The 21,175-nt window shown below is 45.1% G+C and overlaps 1 protein-coding gene across 2 annotated transcripts in view; it reads left to right on the top strand.

Annotated features, from left to right (window-relative positions):
- Nucleotides 1-21,175, top strand: part of cmip (c-Maf inducing protein) — a 248,695-nt gene that overhangs the window by 221,101 nt on the left and 6,419 nt on the right. For both annotated transcript variants that reach the window (XM_078400764.1, XM_078400763.1), the window contains exons 16-18: nt 2,833-2,973; nt 3,619-3,666; nt 20,123-20,269. In XM_078400764.1, the coding sequence (XP_078256890.1) occupies nt 2,833-2,973; nt 3,619-3,666; nt 20,123-20,269 (336 nt within the window). The remainder of the gene's footprint in view (nt 1-2,832; nt 2,974-3,618; nt 3,667-20,122; nt 20,270-21,175) is intronic.

The following is a 21,175-nucleotide window of genomic DNA, read 5'->3' as shown; positions in this document are numbered from 1 at the left end:
GTATAAATATCCATTCACTTGGCATCTAGAGCCTTCTGTGGCAATGAATTCCATAGATTCGCCTCCCTCTTGCAGATTAGATGGGCCAGACCTTCTGTGTTTCTAGTTTGATAGATTGCTCCTTTGTTATTGCTTATACCTCTGGCCTAGGGATTGGGCCTGCTAACATCTGACTTTGAGACAAAGATTCTCCCAAAGGAACCATAGCTGACAAGAAGATGGTGACACACTATTGTCTCATCATCTGCGCATGTCCACTTTAGAATAAAGTTGGCACAACCATGAGCATTTTCCTTTCAACAAGACTTGCCTTTCATTTCTACTTCATTATCCCTGTCCATTCTCAGGCACCATTTTACATGGGTGAATTATACTTAAAACGAATGTGAAAACCCCACACATTTCACTCTCGTTTCTGAGATACAGCGTGGAAACAGGCCCTTTGGTCCTCCGAGTCCACCCACTCACACTACTTCTGTATATTCACACTTTCTCACCCACTCCCTATACATTGAGGTTTTGTTTTACAGAGGCCAATTAACCAACAAACCCGCACGTCTTTGGGATGTGGGCGAAAACCAGAGCACCCAGCGGAAACCCACGCAGTCATAGGGAGGACATGCAAACTCCACACAGATAGCACCCGTGGTCAGGATCGAACCCGGGACTGTGGCACTGTAAAGACTATCTCTAATAGCTGCTCCACTCTGCTGGTAGAGATTTCCTGCATATGAATATCAGGAAGACTCTCAGCCATTCTCTTGGATCAGCTTCAGAGTTTGTTTCTTAGCCACTGATTCCATCCTTCTCCCCGACAATTCACAAGCTCATGGTTACGTCTGACCCTGGGATGAGCTTTCTGAAGAAGGGTCCGACCCGAAACGTCATCCATTCCTTCTCTCCAGAGATGCTGCCTGACCTGCTGAGTTACTCCAGCTTTTTGTGTCTTTCTCCCAATGCATCTACACGATCATCGTCTTCTTGTTCCCAATCATTATATTGCCTGACTCCATTCTTACCCCAGCCTCTGCTGCTAAAATCAACATCTTATTTAAAGTATCGTAGTGTTCTCTGAAGCACCAATTGACGCTTTTGATTGTTGTAGTTGACATAAGAAAGAAAGAACATCTTATTTATCTTATCTCTGGACTTGACTATTTTTAGGCCCTCCTGACTGCCTCGCCTTGCATTGTCTGCAGACTAAAGCTCACCCCAAACTCCTCAACCATCATTATTGGCTCTGGCCAAGAGCTCTATTTTATGCTTTCATCATTGTTTTTGAAATCATTCCAGGGTTTCAACACTCTTTGATTCCATAATCTCCTCTATTCCTTCAACACATTCAGATATTTAGGTCCCTGTATCTTTGGCCTCCTGACTATTCCCCAAATTTAACCATTTCACCATTGGTGGTCATGAATTTCGCAGCTGGTCCCTCGGGTGTGAAATGGGCACCTTAACCCTCTCTGCTTCTTTCCTTTAAGATTCTCCTAAAGCCTACTTCTTCAACCAATCTCCTGAACATTGGTCCAAATATATCTTCAGCGCTGTGCCTTGGATAGCCTTCCTGCAGTTAAGGTGCTTTCCAAATAATTTGAAGTGTGTGTTCAACTAAACGTCACTTACATTAATCTACACCACTTTCCAATTAGCCTTTGACTCAATTCACTTAACAACAATTAGCCTTTGTGATTCAGGAGGAAGGCAGTCACACCTTAAATGAATACAAAAACAAGGAACTGCAGATGCTAGTTGACCAAGGGCAGCCACAGAATGTTGGAGTAACTCAGCGGGTCAGGCAGCATTCCTGGAGAACATGGAGAGGTGACGTTTCAAGTCAGGACCCTTCTTCAGACTCAGTAGGTGACGTTTTGGCTCAGGACCCTCCCTCGGGCCATGACCCAACCGGAAACGTCACCTATTACCTATTGAGTCTGAAGCAGGATCCTGACCCGAAACATCATCCGTGTTCTCCAGGGATGCTGCCTGACCCATTGAGTTACTCTGGTATTTTGTGTTTTTCCTGAGAATAATACATTATCTCTGGCAAGGTATAACCTCCCAGCATTAAACTTCCTCTGAAAGCAGTAATAGGTAATCAATTCATGTATCAGCCGCTGGTGATTTCACAAGTCAGGTGTTCATATAATCTAACCAGTTTACTGCTAAGAATAGAATGAAAGATAGCAACACTTCACCCATGTTAAGTATATACCCAGGGTTAAATTTCATAACAGCAGGTGTTCATTTCTTGTGCTTGATCTGGATTCAAAGTTCAATGACCACCAAGTTAGTTGGCATGGTATCTGCTGATAACAGACATTGAGTAGATTGATTAAGTAGTTTGGCCTCCTATGAGCCAATGTAATCTCTGCCCGTTAGTACAAGGTCATAGGCAGCCTTAGCAGTGGTCCGTAAAAGCACCACGGAAATATTACCTCAGCGCACTGAAAGAGTTTGTATTGTGTGGAATGAGAAGGAGCAGTACTCGTGTGCAAAGGTGCTGGGGCATTTTTGGTGGTATAGCTTTGCTCCATCAATTTATCACTTCCCCTCTGCAGGTTAATGGCTCAGCAGCAAGGTGGCACCTCTGAGGAAGCAGCACTCTCTCAGCCTTGGACTCCGTGCTTTGGTCTCTAGTGTGGGGCTTGAATTCATAACTTGCTGCCTCACTCAAGTGTGCTACCCAACGAGCCATAATTGACACCCTCAAGAAGTCATTGCACATTTGGAGGATCAGTGTGCTACAAATGTCTGGTGGTCAATAAGATGTTATCCTTTGCGAAAGCATTTTTGACTTTTGAACAAAATCTTGGTTTCTTTAAATTCTAGATCTTGTGTTTGATGCTCGAATACAACATCATAGACAACAAAGACACACAGCTTCAAATTATTTCCACATTGGAAAGCACAGATGTCGGAAAGAAAATGTACGAGCAGCTATGTGATAGACAAAGGGAGTTAAAAGAGCTGGTAGGTTTTGATAGATTTCTACACTCTTATTTTTATGCTGTAGTCTCTCATTTTTCCTATCCTCTATCTCAATTGCATCCTGAGATATTAGTTGATAAATTATTCCTCCTCCTGCTGCTTTGCGTTCTTGCAGCGTGGAAGTGTAAAATAAAATGCCCTTGACTTCCCAAACTCTATTTGGGGAGGTATGCCACTCCCTCCGAAAGCCTTTCCGAGGGACTGCCTATAATTGTGTATTAAATTACTGGTGGAGAGTCCAGAAGGGCATCTGGTGTACAAGTGGAAATGATATACTGACACATTTGTTTTAACATCAGCGGGTTGGGCATCAACCAGCAAAATCAAACTCTGCTTGCGACACCTGTACAAGGCGATGGCGATGATTCAACTCATTAGCAGTAATAGTGATGTTTGTGATTGTTTTAACAACCCTCCAGATTAAACCTCAACTTCAAGCAAGAATAGGATTTCACATTCCCATATCAAGTGGCACGAGTTATAACCTGCAATTGGTGAGGGAGGGAAGGAAGTGGGAGGGAAGTGGGAGGGGATGAATCGTGGACCACAGACAATATTTTAGGTGTTCAGTTGTGGCTGATGGATTACAGGGCTTCATTCACGTGAAATTCTTATCTTTTGTTGCAGCAAAGGAAGGGAGGACCCACACGACTAACACTGCCATCAAAATCCACGGTGAGTTGGGATTGAAATGAATATCTTTCCACTTATGATTCTTCTTGTTGGCGGTGATGTACAATTAAGCCGCCTATTCTGCTTTGGTAGTTTCTAGATTGGAATTGATGCAGTTTGCCACTTTCAGCACTAATCTTATTCGAAAGCAAGGGTTTTGAAGATCCCTTAGCACAAAACGTTTCATGGTATCTTGGTACACATGACAATAATAACCTAAACCTGATAAATCATCTGATGTGAATTGGTGAGACGGGATTTGACACCATGCTGTGTCTGCCTTTCATCCAGGTTAAAGTGATCCCGTTGGAGTCAAATGCTTCCCATTATATGCCTGACTGGGAAATTTACTGTACTTCAAAACAATCCCAAGATATTTCAAGTGTGATCCCTGCAGCCATCCTCTCTTGAGGAGAGGTGTTCTCTATTGGGGACGGATGGATCGTTGGGAGATCATACTATTGAGAAGGGTAGAATAACATTTGTTACCTTCTTTTGAGAGGGGGGGAGGGGGAGTAAGCACTATGGCAGCCACTTCCATTGCGGAGGAGGCATTGCCATAGTCTTTTCCTGTTGGAGTCAGGGTGATCTATCCAGCATCATTTGACAGGGGGATGAACAGCAGGTTTTGGATCCAGATATGGAAGCAGGGAAATGGTAGCAAAGTTAGGGAGGAAGCAACACATCTGGGGAGCACAGATTTGGGGCTCGGGAGATGGACTGTAAATCAAAGGGATAGAGTCATACAGCATAAAAAAAGACCCTTTGGCCCTACTTGTTCATACCGGCCATGATACTCCATCCAAACTATTCCCATTTGGTTGTGTTTGGCCCGTATCCCTCTCAACCTTGCGTAGGAGTGAGTCTTTGCACTATACCAAAGATAGACTGGAGCGGATCAGGCAGTTTCTCTGGAGAAAAGGAATAGGTGATGTTTTGGGTCGAAACCCTTCAGACTCTGAAGAAACATTTTGTGTCGCTCTAAACCTTCCCTATCCATGTACCTGTCCAGGTGTCAGGTAAACGTTGTTGTCACACCTGCCTTGACAACCACCTCTGGTAGCTCTTTCCACATGCCCACCACCCTCTGAATGTGGCATTGGCTTCTCGTTGTGATGGTGGGTGTGATGGGTGCAAGGACGACTCTTATGTATTTTACCGTTGTAACTCCCTTGTAGACTCCAAGGTGGTTCTGTGTTTGAAAGACCATGTGCGCCTGAGAGTCCCAATAAAATTTTCCCCTCATCGGCATAGTCCAATACAATACAATACAATACAATACAATATATCTTTATTGTCATTGTACAGGGGTACAACGAGATTGGGAATGCGCCTCCCATACGATGCAATAATTTAATTAGCTAGTCAGTATTAATTTAAACAACCCTATGAAACAAATTGTAACAGTTTTAAAACAGAATAGAATAAGTTCACCGTGATGTCCAAAAGGAATGATGCATCACCTGCATGTCTGATACGACACTTGTTTTGAGGTTGCGTGAGTGATTTTAAAAAGGGCTTGTCATTTGAAGTCCATAAATGGGGAGGTTTGATCCAGAAATAGTTGCGGATTCCAGGTTAAATTGTTTTCCAATCATATGCTATTAGTTTATCACCATACAATCCCAATTTTTAGCCAATTCTGCTTTATTCACCCTAGATGGACGGCAGATGCTTGGGTTGATAGCTCCATGGGCAGGCAGACAAAGACCCATCATTTATTTATTTGCCTCCGTACTCCACAATTTGAGACTCGTAATAGAAAAAAAAAATCACGTGGTTAATCGGGCATAGCTTTAAGGTGAGAAGGACTAAATTTAAAGTAGATGTGCGGGGCAAGTTTTTTTTACATAGAGCGCAATGCGGTGGGAACCTGGAGCGCTCCTCCAGTGGAGGTGGTGGAGGCAGGTATGATCGTGGCCTTTAAGAGGCTTTTAGATAGGCGCATGGATATGTAGGAAATGGAGGGGTGTGGACCACGTGCAGGCACAGCAGATTACTTTAAGCTGACATCATGTTTAGATGTGAGACTTTACAGATACAGCATGGAGGCCGCGCAGACCAGCGATCACCCTGCATAGTAAGACTGTCTTACACTGTACGTTAGGGACAATTTACAGAATCTAATTTACCTACAAATCTGAACGTCTTTGGAATGTGGGAGGAAAGCAGAGCACCCAAAGAACACCCATGCAGTCACAGGGATAGCGGACAAACTCCGTACGGACAGCACCCATAGTCAGGATCAACCAGGGTCTCTGGCGCTGTCAGGGAGTAACTCTACCACTGTGCCAATTGTTGAGCATTGACATTGTGGGCCGAAAGGCCAGTTCCTGTGCTGTACTGTTTTATGCTCCAAGTGCCCAGTTCACAATGTTAAATTTAAAAAATATATAGGTTTCTTAAGGACTAAAATTTTCCTATAAAAAATACCAATCAAGGTACTTTAATTTTTGAAAGGTAAGAAAGTCATACTGTAATATTTTATTTCTGTTTTCAAACCTTATTTTCAACTTTTGACATTTCAGTTCATGAGCAGAAATGTCAGCAAATAAGTCAATATTTTTGAGCACTTTTTGATCTTCCTGAAGGCAGAAATTCTTCAGGCTTCCTCATTATCCAGATCATCTGAAGAAGGGTCTCGACCCGAAACGTCACCCATTCCTTCTCTCCAGCGATGCTGCCTGTCCCGCTGAGTTACTCCAGCTTTTTGTGTCTATCGTCGGTTTAAACCAACATCTGCAGTTCCTTCCAACGCATTCTTCGTTATCCACTTCTGATATGTGTTCTTTTTTGGAAACAAACATTTTAAGTTAATCAGGTGAAATTATGACGCAAATTTCTTTCAAAGAATTCACTTTGAATCTTGGAAAGTGCAAGGACAAATTGATAAAAGTGCAAAGATGAACATTATGTAATTCTGCATTTTATAAACAGGAACATATAGTCCCGAACGGATTAAGTTACATCACCCTATAAAGATCATGGCCTAGAAACACATCTGTACGATGTCCAAAAAATAATCACTGTACAGACAAAGATGACATTAACGCTGCTATAACACGTTTCATGTTTATCTTTTTGAGCATCGAAGCAGCTTTTGGGATTTTGTTAATTTATAGGCCCATGTGTAACATGTGGCTTTAACTTTAAAGAGGGTGTCAAACAAAGGAGGGAATAGAGAGATGTATTAAGCTGATGAGAGAGAGACACAGAAAGCTGGAGTAACTCAGCAGAACAGGCAGCATCTCATTCCTTCTCTCCAGAGATGAAACAGGAATACTTTATTGTCACCTGTGACTAAGCACAGTGAGATTCTTTGCTGCATACACAATGTATACAAATAGCAGCCACCTATGGCGCTGTCAAAGTTACTTTGTCAGTTACGCTGGCTCCTCCTGTTGTTCTCCCCCAACCCACTCCCAACAGTTTCCCCACGCCAGGTCCTCCATTGTTCTTCCCCTCGCGCAGGTCCCCCCCGCTCCCTTGCCTGTCCCCTCCTCCCTCACGGTGGTCCTCCATGTTCTCGTTGACCGCGAGTCGACCCGCAAGGCATTGCCGCTGCCGCGAGGTTCCACTGCCGAGGCCCCATCGTCGCGAAGCTTCACCACCGCCAAGGCCCCATCGTCGCAAGGCTCCACCTCCAAGGCCCCATCGTCGCGAGGCTTCACCACCGCCAAGGCCCCATCGTTGCAAGGCTCCACCACCGCCAAGGCCCCATCGTCGCGAGGCTTCGCCGCTGCCTGTCCCGCTGAGTTACTCCAGCTTTTTGTGTCTATCTTCGGTTTAAACCAGCATCTGCAGTTCCTTCCTACACAAGCTAATGAGGATGTTTCCACGAAGAAACAGGGACTAATTTCACTAAGACAAATTCCAATCAGCTCAAAATAATGCATGTTTTTGATAAGGGAAAAGTGCAATTTGCACAGAGTGTATGGAGCAATGGAAAAGCAGCAAAGTTTGGGAGTTTAATAAAATTTAAATAATTGGAGCCAACTCTAACCTGAACCTGGACTTGGAACATAGAACAGTACGATTCCAGGAATGGGCCCTTCAACCCATGATGTCTAGTTAAAACAGATCTCATCTGCTTATACATGATCAATGTCCCTCAATTCACTGCACTTCCATGTGCCTATTCAAAAGCCTCTTGAATGCCACTACTCTGGCAATGCATTCCAGGCCCCGACCACTCTGTAAAAAACAAACTTGCCAGGTACATTTCTATGAAACCTTCCCCCTCTCACCTGCTAGCAGCGCCCTCTAGTGTTGGACATTTTCAACCCTGGGGACAAAAGGATCTGACTGTCCACTCTATCTATGCCCTTAGTAATTTTATCATTCTTCTATCGTCTCCCCTCAACTGATATTCAAGAGAAAAAAAACAATGGATTAAACCAATAGTTGACTTTATTTCACTTGCTTTTCCTTAATATTTGTTCGTCCCATTTTAAAGGAATTTAAATATTGACATTGCTGTTAAACATGGACAAATCAACTATTTATATGATGCCTTGTTTTTAATATAATCAAATGAAATTAGCAAAATAGGCTGTGTGAACAGAATATTTGGTAAGATTACTTAACATTTGCTTTTACTGGAATTAGCTGCAGCTTTATGAAACGAGATACGTGGAAATGAAGACATAACCAAAATGTTTTCCTGGTTGATTTGATGTCAGTTTATATGGATTGAAATGACCCTATTCTAAAATAGAGTCATAATATTCTATAAGGAAATTGCAATGGTGGTTTAGCTAGGGAATCTCAGGATTACTGTCAGTCGCAAATACCCAGCATGTTGTCAGGCAGATCCTGTTGACATTAAGAAATGATGTTTAAAAGGATACTGGGGTTCCGTTACTTTTCGAAGATTAGCTATTCTTAGCATGCTGAAGGCGTGACTTTGTTTGTGCTATTGGTTGGACAACAGTTCAGTCTGAAGGAGGGTCCCGACCCGAAACGTAGCCTATACATGTCCTCCAGAGATGCTGCTGACCCACTGAGTCACTTGTGTTTTACTCAATAGCTCAGCACTTGCCGTTGGAAAGGGTACAGAGACGATTTACGAGATTGTTGCCAGGACTCGAGGGTCTGAGCTATAGGGAGAGGTTGAGCAAGCTGGGACTCTATTCCTTGGAGCACAGGAGGATGAGGGGTGACCTTATAGAGGTGTATAAAGTCATGAGAGGAATAGGTCGGGCAGACGCACAGTCTCTTGCCCAGAGTAGGGGAATTGAGAACCAGAGGACATAGGTTTAAGGAGAAAGGGAAAAGATTTAATAGGAATCTGAGCCTTTTCACGCAGCAGGTGGTGGGTGTATGAAACGAGTTGCCAAAGGAGGCAAGGACTATTGCAACATTTAAGAAATAATTAGACAAGTACATGTATAGGACAGGTTTGGAGGGATATTGGCCGAACACAGGCAGGTGGGACTAATGTTGATGGGACATGTTGGTCACTGTGTACAAGTTGGGCTGAAGAGCCTGTTTCCACACTGTGTGACTCTATGACTTGCAGTTGAAAACCTAAAGTGGAATTGCAGATTGCACATGGGGAACAACTTTTAATGTAATCTGCTCTGGGCACGTGAATTGTCCACTCCCTTATTATGTGTATGGGGCATTTTTGTTTATCCCGCGCTTATACACAAAGCTCATTCTTTACATGACAGGCATGACTTAGGATTCTGCATTAAATGCACTTTTTTTCTTCATCGAAAAATGTGTGGTCACGGCGCAATAAACTGAGGACAGAGATGGAGCTGAATAACCAGTGTAGATACTAGATGTTGGAGCAACAGCTGATTACCAGCTGATTTTGAGAAATTGAAAGCCAGGAATGCCTTTGGTCCCACAGCTCCTGAGGAATGGGCATATGTTGGATGACTCATTCTGGTAGCTTAGCCAAGGTGTCATCTTTCCCATGTGAGCTTAAACAGGAAGAGCTGTCATGTTATACGACCACGCCGATGATTGCAGATAAGCACAGGTCTTTCCTCACTTGACGTCTACGCTTTAGGGACGGTGAAGAGGCAGCAGTGAGAAGGGGTATTTCTGAGTTGTTCAGTCCACCGCGCTAGTTTCATTGCAGCGTTCCCTGCTTATGCTGAGCTCAGGGAACATCAAGGTCTCCCCTCTCTGCTCCAGTGGCCAATTGCAGGTGCATCAGATTGACTCAACATTCCCCTCTTCACTGGCTGACCCTTAGGGATAGGGGGTCACTTGTTTCCCACTCCAGTTCCGCGGAATCACAAATTCACAAGTTATAAGAGCAGAATTAGGCCATTTGGCCCATCAATCCTACTACACCATTCTGTGCCTCCTAATCCCGTTTTTCTGCCTTCACCCCATAATCCTTGACACCCGTTCTAATCAAGAATTTGTCTATCTCTGCCTTAAAAATATGCACTGGCTTGGTTCCACAGATTAACTACCCTCTGACTAAAGAAGTTCCTCCTCACCTCCTTTCTAAAAGAGAGCCCTTTAATTCTGAGGCTATGACCTCCGGTCCTAGACTCTCCCACCAGTGGAAACATCCTTTCCACATCCACTCTATGCCTTTAATTATTCTGTAAGTTTCAATGAGGTCCCCTCTCCACCTTCGAAACTCCAGCGAGTAGAGGCCCAGTGCCGTTAAACGCTCATCATATGCTAGCCCACTCATTGCTGGAATCAGGTTCTGAGCTAAAGATGTCAATGTGGCAACTGCTGGCCCTTCCACAGCTGGGGCAGGCGGTCGCTTCAGGGCACGTATGTGGCCAGTTTGTGATGTGGTGTATTCTTTCTGCTGCTTACACAGCGCTTCAGCGATCCTAATGCACGCCCCGCTCAATTCCAGCCTAAATGTTCCTTCCCCACTTTGCCGCTCTGAGTGATCACTTGGTTGAAATCCCCAGGAGCACCGACCAGCTATTCCCGCACATTGACACTATGCTACACACACAAGGGACAATTTTACATTTATACCGAGCCAGTTAACATGCAAACTCCGTACAGAGAAGCACCTGTAGTCAGGATCGAACGCGGGCCTCTGGTGCTGTAAGGCAGTATCTCTCCCGCTAAGCCCGTTGCATATGTTCAAGGAGGCTTTCAGCACATCCTAGGTCAGTACGGAATAAATCCTCAGATCATATAGGGACCTTCCTATCCCTGTACTCAGCATGGCACCGCATTGTACGTTTAGCTGTTCAGCCATCGGAGGAGTTTGCAAGAGTGGAAAATTCCTCGTGATTTACGAATGTTTTCTTTATATTCACAACTTAGTAGTATTTTCAAAAACTGCAATCTTATATATTTGTGCCGCAGCCCAATTGCATAAGAATGATGTGCACAATGCATTCTGACTTAGCTATCTATCTATATACTAAAACTCTTGTTTGTTTGTTTGTTTGTATGTTCCTGAACTACAGCCAAAACGGTATACGATAGCACGACAATTTTAGGCCCACCTTACCGTTGTCCCTTTGGTGCTAATGGAAGAAGTTTCTTTAAAATTGGTGTTATATTTTTGAAGTTATTCACATTTTAAAGTTTAAATCTATCTCCTAGGGAGGGAGGGGGTGGAGAGGGGGAGGAGGGAAGATATGGGGGGTTGAGGGGGATGGAGTGAGGGGGAGGGAGGAGGGGAGGGGAGGATAAGGGGGGGCTTGAGTGGGGGTGAGGGGAGGGAGGGGGAGGGGAGGGGGTAGGAGAGAGTGCTGCACCAATGCATATCTGGGTTGGGAGCCTACTTTAAAAGTAATCGCTGATGGCCATAAACATCGCGAAATTCCCATGCTTACCTGACCGTCAAACTGTCGGCTCCAATCCATCTGTCAAATGTCCTGACAGTAAAATGGTTAAACACAAGTATTTAATATTACGTGCTTCTAAATGCATCCGCGACAACCTAGCAAACCTGGGGACAGCGCCCGCAATAAGCAACGATACCTGGCGACAAGCCAGCTGTCGCCGAGAAATTTCAATCCGGTTAATTTCTCAGCGCTGCACCGAGATCCACTACGATTCTTTGAAGACTCCTCACGATCTTGCCCGCGACACCCTGGCGAACTGTTGGCGACAGCCTGGTCGCCGGCAGTCGTCTTAAAATCGCCTAAGTTGGACAGGCCCTTAACTCAACTCAACTCCTGTTGCCTACCTTTCATGAATTCCAGTGTCTTCTTTCTGAATTTTACTCTTGCTGGTGGCATGAACATTGAGTGGGGGCAATTGCAGTGGCGAAGGGGCAGTTATTTATTATCTAGGCACAACTTGGAATTTTCAACATCACTCGAGTTTATTTTCTGCTCATGAATAATTGCATCATTTTCTGCTACTCATGTTATTCAGAGCAAGAACTAGAATATGACTCCACAATCCGATATTAGATTATATTATATTATATTACACTCTTATCATATCATACCATACCGTATATTACATTATATCACATTATATTTTATTATATTGCATTATACCATATTATATTATATTACATTATATCATATTGTAGTGGCCTGGCGGAGGCCAGAGAAAAGGCAAGACGCCAGGCAGTGTTTAGTAAGATTCTTTTATTAGGCTGTGAGCTCCTGCCCACAGCGTAGTTCTCCTAGGGATAAGATACGCCTTCCCTTGGTCTGGCTTTTAACCCCTTTCGCCTGTCCGTCACGTAACGAGGGGGCTGACCCAAGGAGTGGCCTGATCCGCCACAGGACCCCCCCCAAGAACCAGAGGTACAAAACGGACAGGAGGGCGCACGAGGCGACCAGCCCGGGTGCGCACCATGACCGGCGCAGGGACCGGCGACTGACCGACAGGTGGAGGGGTCGTAGCAGACACTGGAGGGGGTAGCTTGGACGGGGGGCGACCGCGCGGGCGGGGCTGTGCAACCGGCACCGGCCGATCAATGTCCACGTGTGCCGGCTTCAGCCGTGCGACCGAAACAGTCTCTCTGCGACCCCCCATGTCCAGAACGAATGTGGCCGAGCCGTGTTGCAGGACCCGGAAGGGGCCCTCGTACGGCCGCTGGAGAAGTGATCGGTGTGCGTCCCTGCGCAGGAACACAAACTGGCAGTCCTCCAGAGCGGCAGGGACGTGTGGCTGGAATGTCCCATGACGTGACGTGGGCACAGGTGCCAGCCTGCCCACCGTCTGCCGAAGACGTTGCAGGGCGTCAGAAGGCTGCTCCACTCGACCCTGCACTGGTGGGATGAACTCCCCGGGAACCGTCAAGGGGGCCCCGTACACCAACTCGGCGGAGGAGGAGGCCAAGTCCTCCTTGGGTGCGGTGCGGATCCCCAGCAAAACCCACGGCAGGGCGTCCACCCAGTCTGGGCCCGTGAGCCGAGCCTTCAGGGCAGCTTTCAGCTGGCGGTGAAAGCGTTCCACCAACCCGTTCGACTGTGGATGGTACGCCGTAGTGTGGTGTAGGCTGACACCCAAGAGTCTTGCCATGGCCGACCACAGTTCCGAAGTGAACTGTGGCCCCCGGTCGGATGTAATGTCCAGTGGCACCCCGAACCGGGCGCCACAGTTCAGAACATTTTCATTTATTTTAAATTTGTCATAACTACTGACCTCTAAGGAGGTTGCACTGCAGTTTGTTCAACTCTGATCTCTATTGCTGCACATTTGGTATTTGCACATTCTTCCCGTGACCACGTGGGTTTCCCCCGGTACTCTGTATTCCTCCCCCATAGGCCGTTTTTATAGTTAGGTTAATTAGCTGCTATATATTATTCCTGGTTCGGTGGGTGGTGGGAGATAGGGAGGGGAGAGGAGGGGAGGGTTACTGTAGAAGATGATAGGTCACAGAGAAATAAGTAAGAAAATGGGATTGATGGGATTTCTCTGAGAGGTGGCATTGAATGATGGGGCCAAATGGTCTTCTGGCCTTTAGACTTTAGAGATACAGCTTGGAAACAGGCCCTTCAGCCCACTGAGTCCGTCCGCACTGATCAATCCCCGTTCACTAGCACTATCCTACACACTGGGGACACTTTACAATTTCGAAAAGCCAATTGACGTACAAACCTGTACGTCTTTGGAGTGTGGGAGGAAACTGGAGCACCTGGGGGAAACCCACGCAGTCACAGGGAGAACGTGCAAACTCCGTACAGACAGCATCCGTAGTCAGGATCGAACCCAGGTAACGCAGCAACTCTACTGCTGTGCCACCGTGCTGTTCCATTTGTTCTGTGTTGGAACTAAATATGAGTTCCCCGTGCAAGGTTGCAGGCCAGCTGCATATTCAACAGCTGAAGTAAGGGACCAACAGGAAACGTCTCTGCCTTCGAATAAATCAGTGCCATGAAACTTCGAGAGATTCAAAGTCTATTGTCAGAGTTAGTGAATCCTGGGGTCAAAACAGCTCAAGTATCCACCAACCCCACTTGATTGGGATTGAAGGAATCTGTGATATTGCCTGAAAAACATGGTTCTGTGAGTGTGATTCTGTCCAGCTGCTGCTCCCTTGGATATTTCTCCCTTTCGCTGAGAGGTCACCAGATAATTGAAAGGAACACAACGTAGGTTTGATTGGAGAAACCACCACAGAAAGCTGGAGTAACACAGCAGGTCAGACGGCATCTCTGGAGAAAAGGAATAGGTGACGTTTCGGGTCGAGACCCTTCTTCAGACTGAGAGTCAGGGGAAATGGAAATGAGAGATTATAGACAGTAATGTGGAGATGAAGGAGATCCTTCTTTCCTGTGGCTATCAAACTGTACAACTCCTCCCCCTTCTGTCGTGGGGTAGACTGACTCCACCCTCCCCCCCCCCCCCTCCCCAATCTTTGCACATCCCCAATCCTTTCCACTCGCCACTTTAATTTCATGTATCTTGTGTTTTATGACTGTGGGCAGATCGATTTCCCTCCCGGGATAAATAAAGTTCTGTCGTATCGCATCCTAGAGAGATATAGAACAAATGAATGAAAGATATGCAAAAAAGTAACAATGATAAAGGAAACAGGCTCTTGTTCAATTGAACTCATGGACTTCATTCATTTCACCACCAATTTCCATCCTGCGCTCAAATTCACTTGGACCATCTCCGACACCTCCCTCCCTTTTCTTGATCTCACTGTCTCCATCACAGAAGATAGACTGGGCAGAGTGTGCTTCCATCATCTGAATCCATTGCCCAAACTAAAGTTGGGTAGTCCAGATTTTATTTTGTGTTGTTGAAATGGATCGGCTGTGTGCATGATCAGCCAGTTCGTGAGGGCGGGAACAAATCAACCACATTCTCGTGTGGTTGTAGGCAGCAGAGATAAAGCAGATGAATTTGATGGTAGAGCTTATTTTATTTCTAAACATAAGATATAAATAAGCTACTTCCAGACCAGAGTTGATTCCTTAACTGGAGGCACAAGGAACGGCAGATGCTGAACAAAACACAAAGTGCTGAAGGAACTCAGTGAGTTAGTTTAGTTTAAACAGAAAATAGGTGCAGGAGTAGGCCATTCGGCCATTCGAGCCAATATGATCATGGCTGATCATCCAAAATCAGTACCCCGTTCCTGCTTTCTCCCCAAATCCCTTGATTCCATTAGCCCTAAAAGCTACATCCAAATCTCCCTTCAATACATCCAGTGAATTGGCTTCCGCTGCCTTCTGTGGCAGAGAATTCCACAGATTCACAACTCTCTGGGCGAAGAGGTTTTTCCTCATCTCAGTCCTAAATGGCCTACCCCTTATTCCGAAACTGTGACCCTGGTTCTGGACTCCCCCAACAACGGGATACAGTGAACAAAAAAACTTTTGTTTCCACGCTATCCAGTCAAAGAAAAGACAATGCATGAATAAAATGAAGCCATCCACAGAACACAGATAAAGATAGAGGATAAAGATAAAGGCAGTTGGGCAGCATCTTTGGAGAGAATGAAGAGGTGACGGTTCTGGTCGGAACTCTCTACAGGCCCTTCTTGCATTCCCTCCAGGCAAGCTACCCAATCCACTGAGTTACTTCAACACTACTTTTTGCTCTTGTCTCCTTAATTATTAAATGTGGGTAAGAAATGTGGGTAACAGAGAGGAAGGAGGTTCTGCAACGTGAGGACAGAGAACTAGCTAGGAGGCTGAAAAACAGGACTCCTAGGGTGGTTATCTCTGGGTTGCTTCCAGTACTTCGTGCTAGTGAGGGTAGGAACAGGGAGATAGGGGGTGCGAATGTGTGGCTGAGGAGTTCGTGCAGGGGGCAGGGATTTAGATTTCTAGATCACTGGGATCTCTTCCGGGGCAGGGGTGATCTGTACAAAAGGGACGGGTTGCACCTTAATTGGATGGGGGCCGACATTCTGGCAGGCAGATTTGCTCGTGCTACACGGGTGGGTTTAAACTAAACAGTGGGGGGGGTGAAGTCAACAACGTGGAAGCGTATGCGTGCAGTTAACGGGAAAGAGAGTGTAGGAAAGGTCACGTTTAAACTAACAGGGGGGTGGGAAACAATGCAAGGAGACAGAGGGACATAAAAGGAGGACAGAAGCAAAAGGTAGAAGGGAGCTAAGAAAAACTAACCTGAAAGCCTTGTGCCTTGATGCAAGAAGCATTCATAATAAGGTGGATGAATTGAATGCGCAGTTAGTAGTTAAGGAATATGATATAGTTGGAATTACAGACACATGGCTCCAGGGTGACCACGGCTGGGAGCTAAACATGCAGGGGTATTTGATATTCAGGAAGGATAGACGGAAAGGAAGAGGCGGTGGGTGGCATTGCTGGTTAAAGAGGAGATTAATGCAGTAGCAAGGAGAGACATTAGCTTGGTTGCTGTAGAATTGGTAAGGGTAGAATTAGCCAAGGGCAGAAAACGCTTGTTGGAGTGGTATATAGACCACGAAACAGCAATAGGGAGGTTGGGGATAGCATCAAGCAGGAAATTAGGGATGCGTGTACCGAAGGTACAGCGGTTATCATGGGTGACTTTAATCTACATATAGACTGGGCCAACCAAATTGGTAGCAGCACTGAGGAGGAGGATTTCCTGGAATGTATATGGGATGAATTTTTAAACCAATATGTAGAAGAACCGACTAGAGGACAGGCCATCCTAGACTTGGTATTATGTAATGAGGAAGGATTAGTTAGTGATCTTGTTGTGCAGAGCCCCTTGGGCAACAGTGACCATAATATGGTGGAATTCTGCATTAGGATGGAAAGTGACACGGTTAATTCAGAGAAGAGGGTCCTGAACTTAACGAAAGGGGACTTTGTAGGTATGAGATGGGAATTGGCTAGGATAGACTGGCAAATGATACTTAAAGGGTTGACGGTGGAGATGCAATGGCAAAGAATTAAGACCGCATGGATGAACTCCAGAAATTGTTCATCCCTGTCTGGCGAAAAAATAAAACGGGGAAGGCAGCTCAACTGTGGCTAATGAGGGAAATCAAGGATAGTGTTAAATCCAAGGAAAAGGCATATACTGTAACATGGACAGAGGAAGCAGACTGGGAGAAATTTAGAACTCAACAGAGGACAAAGGGATTAATTGAGAGGGGGGAAAAAGAGCGTGAAAGAAAGCTTGCGGAGAATTTAAAAAATGACTCTAAAAGCTTCTTTAGATATGTAAAAAGGAAAAGATTAGTGAAGACAAATGTAGGTCCCTTACAATCAGACAGGTGAATTTATAATGGGAAACAAGGAAATGGCAGAACAGTTAAACGAGTACTTTGGTTCTGTCTTCACTAAGGAAGACACAAACTATCTCCCAGAAATACTAGGGGACCGAGGATCTAGTGGGAGGGAGGAACTGAAGGGAATCCATGTTAGTCAGGAAATGGTGTTAGGTAAACTGTTGGGACTGAAGGCAGATAAATCCCTGGGGCATGATGTTCTGCATCCCAGAATACTCAAGGAGGTGGCCCTAGAAATCATGGTGATCATTTTCCAATGTTCTCTTGACTCTGGCTAACCTCCAGTCCACAGGAACTGATCCAATGTAACCCCACCTTTTAAGAAAGGAGGGAGAGAGAAAACAGGGAATTATAGACGGGTTAGCCTTCCATCGGTAGTGGGGAAGATGCTTGAGTCGATTGTTAAAGATGTTATAGCAGCGCATTTGGAAAGCAGTGACAGGATCGGTCAAAGTCAGCATGGATTTATGAAGGAGAAATCATGCTTAACTAATCTTCTGGAATTTTTTGAGGATGTAACAAGTTGAATGGATAAGGGAGAGCCAGTGGATGTGGTGTACCTGAACTTTCAAAAAGCCTTTGACAAGGTCCCACACAAGAGATTAGTGTGCAAAATTAGAGCACAACGTATTGGGGGTAGGGTATTGACATGGATAGAGAACTGGTTGGCAGACAGGAAGCAAAGAGTAGGAATTAATGGGTCCTTTCCAGAATGGCAGGCAGTGACTAGTGGGATGCCGCAAAACTCAGTTCTGGGACCCCAGTTGTTTACAATATACATTAACGATTTAGATGAGGGAATGAAATGTGACATCTCCAAGTTTGCAGATGACACAAAGCTGGGTGGCAGTGTGAGCTGCGACGAGGATGCTACGAGACTGCAGGGTGACTTGGATAGTTTGGGTGAGTGGGCAGATGCATGGCAGATGCAGTATAATATGGATAAATGTGAGGTTATCCACTTTGGTGGCAGGAACAAGAAGGCAGATTATTATCTGAATTATGTCAGATTAGTAAAAGGGGAGGTGCAACGAGACCTGGGAATGGGTCGACTGGGCTTGTATTCACTGGAATTTAGAAGGATGAGAGGGGATCTTATAGAAACATATAAGATTCTTAATTGGACAGGCTAGATGCAGGAAAAAAAATCCTGATTTTTGGGGAGTCCAGAACCAGGGTTCACAGTTTAAGAATAAGGGGTAGGCCATTTAGGACTGAGATGAGGAAAAACTTCTTCACCCAGAGAGTTGTGAATCTGTGGAATTCTCTGCCACAGTAGGCAGTGGAAGCCAATTCGCTGAATATTTTCAAGAGAGAGTTAGATCTACAGTAGCTCTTAGGGCTAAAGGAATCAAGGGATATGGGGAAAAAGCAGGAACGGGGTACTGATTTTAGATGATCAGCTATGATCATATTAAATGGCATTGCTGGCCTGAAGGGCCAAAAGGCCTACTCCTGCACCTATTTTTCTATGCTTCGATGTTTCTGTTATCTGACTACAGTCTTGACCTTAAATTTCCTAATCTGATAGTAGATATTCTAGCTGTTGGTTCTGGCACAGCATTAGCATTTTTAATTACCTTCAGTTAATTGGGTCAAGTTTCACTGCAAAGTCTGGAATGTGTAATTTATGCCAGCGCTATGATGGAATACTAACAATGATGCAATGGTTGCAGTGGTTACAATGGTACTTTGTTTCTCACATAAGGTACAGTGAAATTGTAACCACTGTAGCTACGAGGTACAGTGAAATTAATTTTTGTATGCAGTTCAGTACAAGTATCACTCTACATAAGCTCTTAGAGAAGCATCTCAGATACAGTACACGTGTCTAGTAGTAGTACACTGAGATAGTGTGCAGAGTCGTCAGATTTGGCACCATTTTCAAGTTCCTGTTTGTAAGTGCAGGGTTCCCGACCTGACCATGAAGGTCCGTTGTCCTGGGGGCGTTGCAGGATCGGCCCGGCCAAGCGCAGCCACGGTGTCCTCTGTCACTGCAGGCCGCGTCTGGTCCACGCACCCGGTCTCTTGGAGCGGCGCCCGGTTCCAACGTGCCTTCCACTACCAAAGTGCCATCTTTCACAAGAGCCATTGCACCTCTGTGAGAAGGACATTGAAAATACACTGGTATTATTATTTATTGAATACCTAGGAAACCTTTATTTCTGTTCTGGACAATATAAATCCCCAACCAGCAGTGAAAATATCTCTTACAAAATATATTCCAATCACAAAGTTACGAAAGGCACTGCAATGTACGTCTTTCCTTTTATTATTTTTTTCCTTGATACAACAGCACATCAGCTAATGGTGATTTTTCCTGGAAAAGGTACACTTTGTCAATTAATTCAATATGATCATATCACGTCAGTTGCTGTTTCTGGGGAATGTAACACTGGTACAAATGCATCAATGTTACTAACAAGTACGTGTTGAATGAAAATCAGTAGGGGATGGGAGCTGAAAAAGACCTTTATTGTTTGTTTCCTTCACGTTGTAAAGGTGCTCCCCAGCTTAATTTCTCTGTGAGTGATCTGTGGAATTCTCTGCCTCAGAAGGCAGTGGAGGCCAATTCTCTGAATGCATTCAAGAGAGAGCTAGATAGAGCTCTTAAGGATAGCGGAGTCAGGGGGTATGGGGAGAAGGCAGGAACGGGGTACTGATTGAGAATGATCAGCCATGATCACATTGAATGGCGGTGCTGGCCTCCTCCTGCACCTATTGTCTATTGATTGTTGGAATCTTATTGGGAGTGACTTAACATGTTGCAGATGTGAATTTTGTTGACATACTTTATCAGGCATACATTTATTTTTTCTTTCCCCCTGATTATTCTTTCAGGACGCTGACTTAGCCAGACTTCTCAGTTCGGGGTCTTTCGGAAATCTGGAAAACCTCAGCCTGGCCTTTACGAACGTGACTAGTGCCTGTGCAGAGCAGTTAATCAAACTGCCATCCCTCAAGCAGTTGAACCTGTGGTCCACCCAGGTGAGCAACGCGTTTATCCTCGCCATGACGGCTTCTGTAGGAAACTGTTTGCCTTTGTTTAGGGAACATGTTGTGGCAGCAAGTATTGGAACTGATCTTTACCACTTTGGTACTGAACTACAGAGGGTAAAGGCAGGATGACTACTATTGACAGCAAAGATAGACACAAAATGCTGGAGTAACTCAGCGGGACAGGCAGCATCTCTGGAGAAAAGGGATGAGTGATGTTTTGGGTCGAAGAACTATCTCGACCCGAAACGCCACCCATTCCTTCTCTCCAGAGATGCTGCCTGTCCCCGCTGAGTTACTCCAGCATTTTGTGTCTGCCTTCGATGTAACCCAGCATCTGCAGTTCCTCCCTACGCATACTATTGACAGCATGTGAGTAAGTGTCAGTAAAGGGTCCCAACCTGAAACGTCACCGATCCATGCTCTCCACAGATGCTGCCTGAACTGTGGGTTAATCCAGCACTTTGTGTCCTTTTGTGTATTAACCATCATCGGTAGTTGTTTGTTTCCACATGTTAGTGACGTTCATGTTTAATATATTAAAGTAAAACATTAGGCACTAGGATAACATAGAGTAAGACCACAGGCCACCCTCTGCTCGTGCTTATCCATGTCTTTTCATTATAATGAACATAAACATTTGAGATTCCCAGAACTCTAGAGATGGCTTTTAAATTTCAGGGACCATGTTTAGTTTAGTTTAGTTTAGAGATACAACATGGAAACAGGTCCTTCGACCCATCGAGTCTACACCGACCAGCGATCCCCAAACATTAACACTACACTATACACACAAGGGACAATTTACACTCGTAGCAAGCTGTCTTTGGAGTGTGGGAGCAAAACGAAGATCTCGGAGAAAACCCACCCAGTCTTGGGAAGAACGTACAAACTCCA

The sequence above is a fragment of the Rhinoraja longicauda genome, chromosome 6, assembly GCF_053455715.1.
Source record: "Rhinoraja longicauda isolate Sanriku21f chromosome 6, sRhiLon1.1, whole genome shotgun sequence".
Classification (NCBI taxonomy): Eukaryota; Metazoa; Chordata; class Chondrichthyes; order Rajiformes; family Arhynchobatidae; genus Rhinoraja; species Rhinoraja longicauda.
The sequence above is the reverse complement of the archived record's forward strand: the minus strand, read 5'-3'. Positions and strand labels throughout refer to the sequence as shown.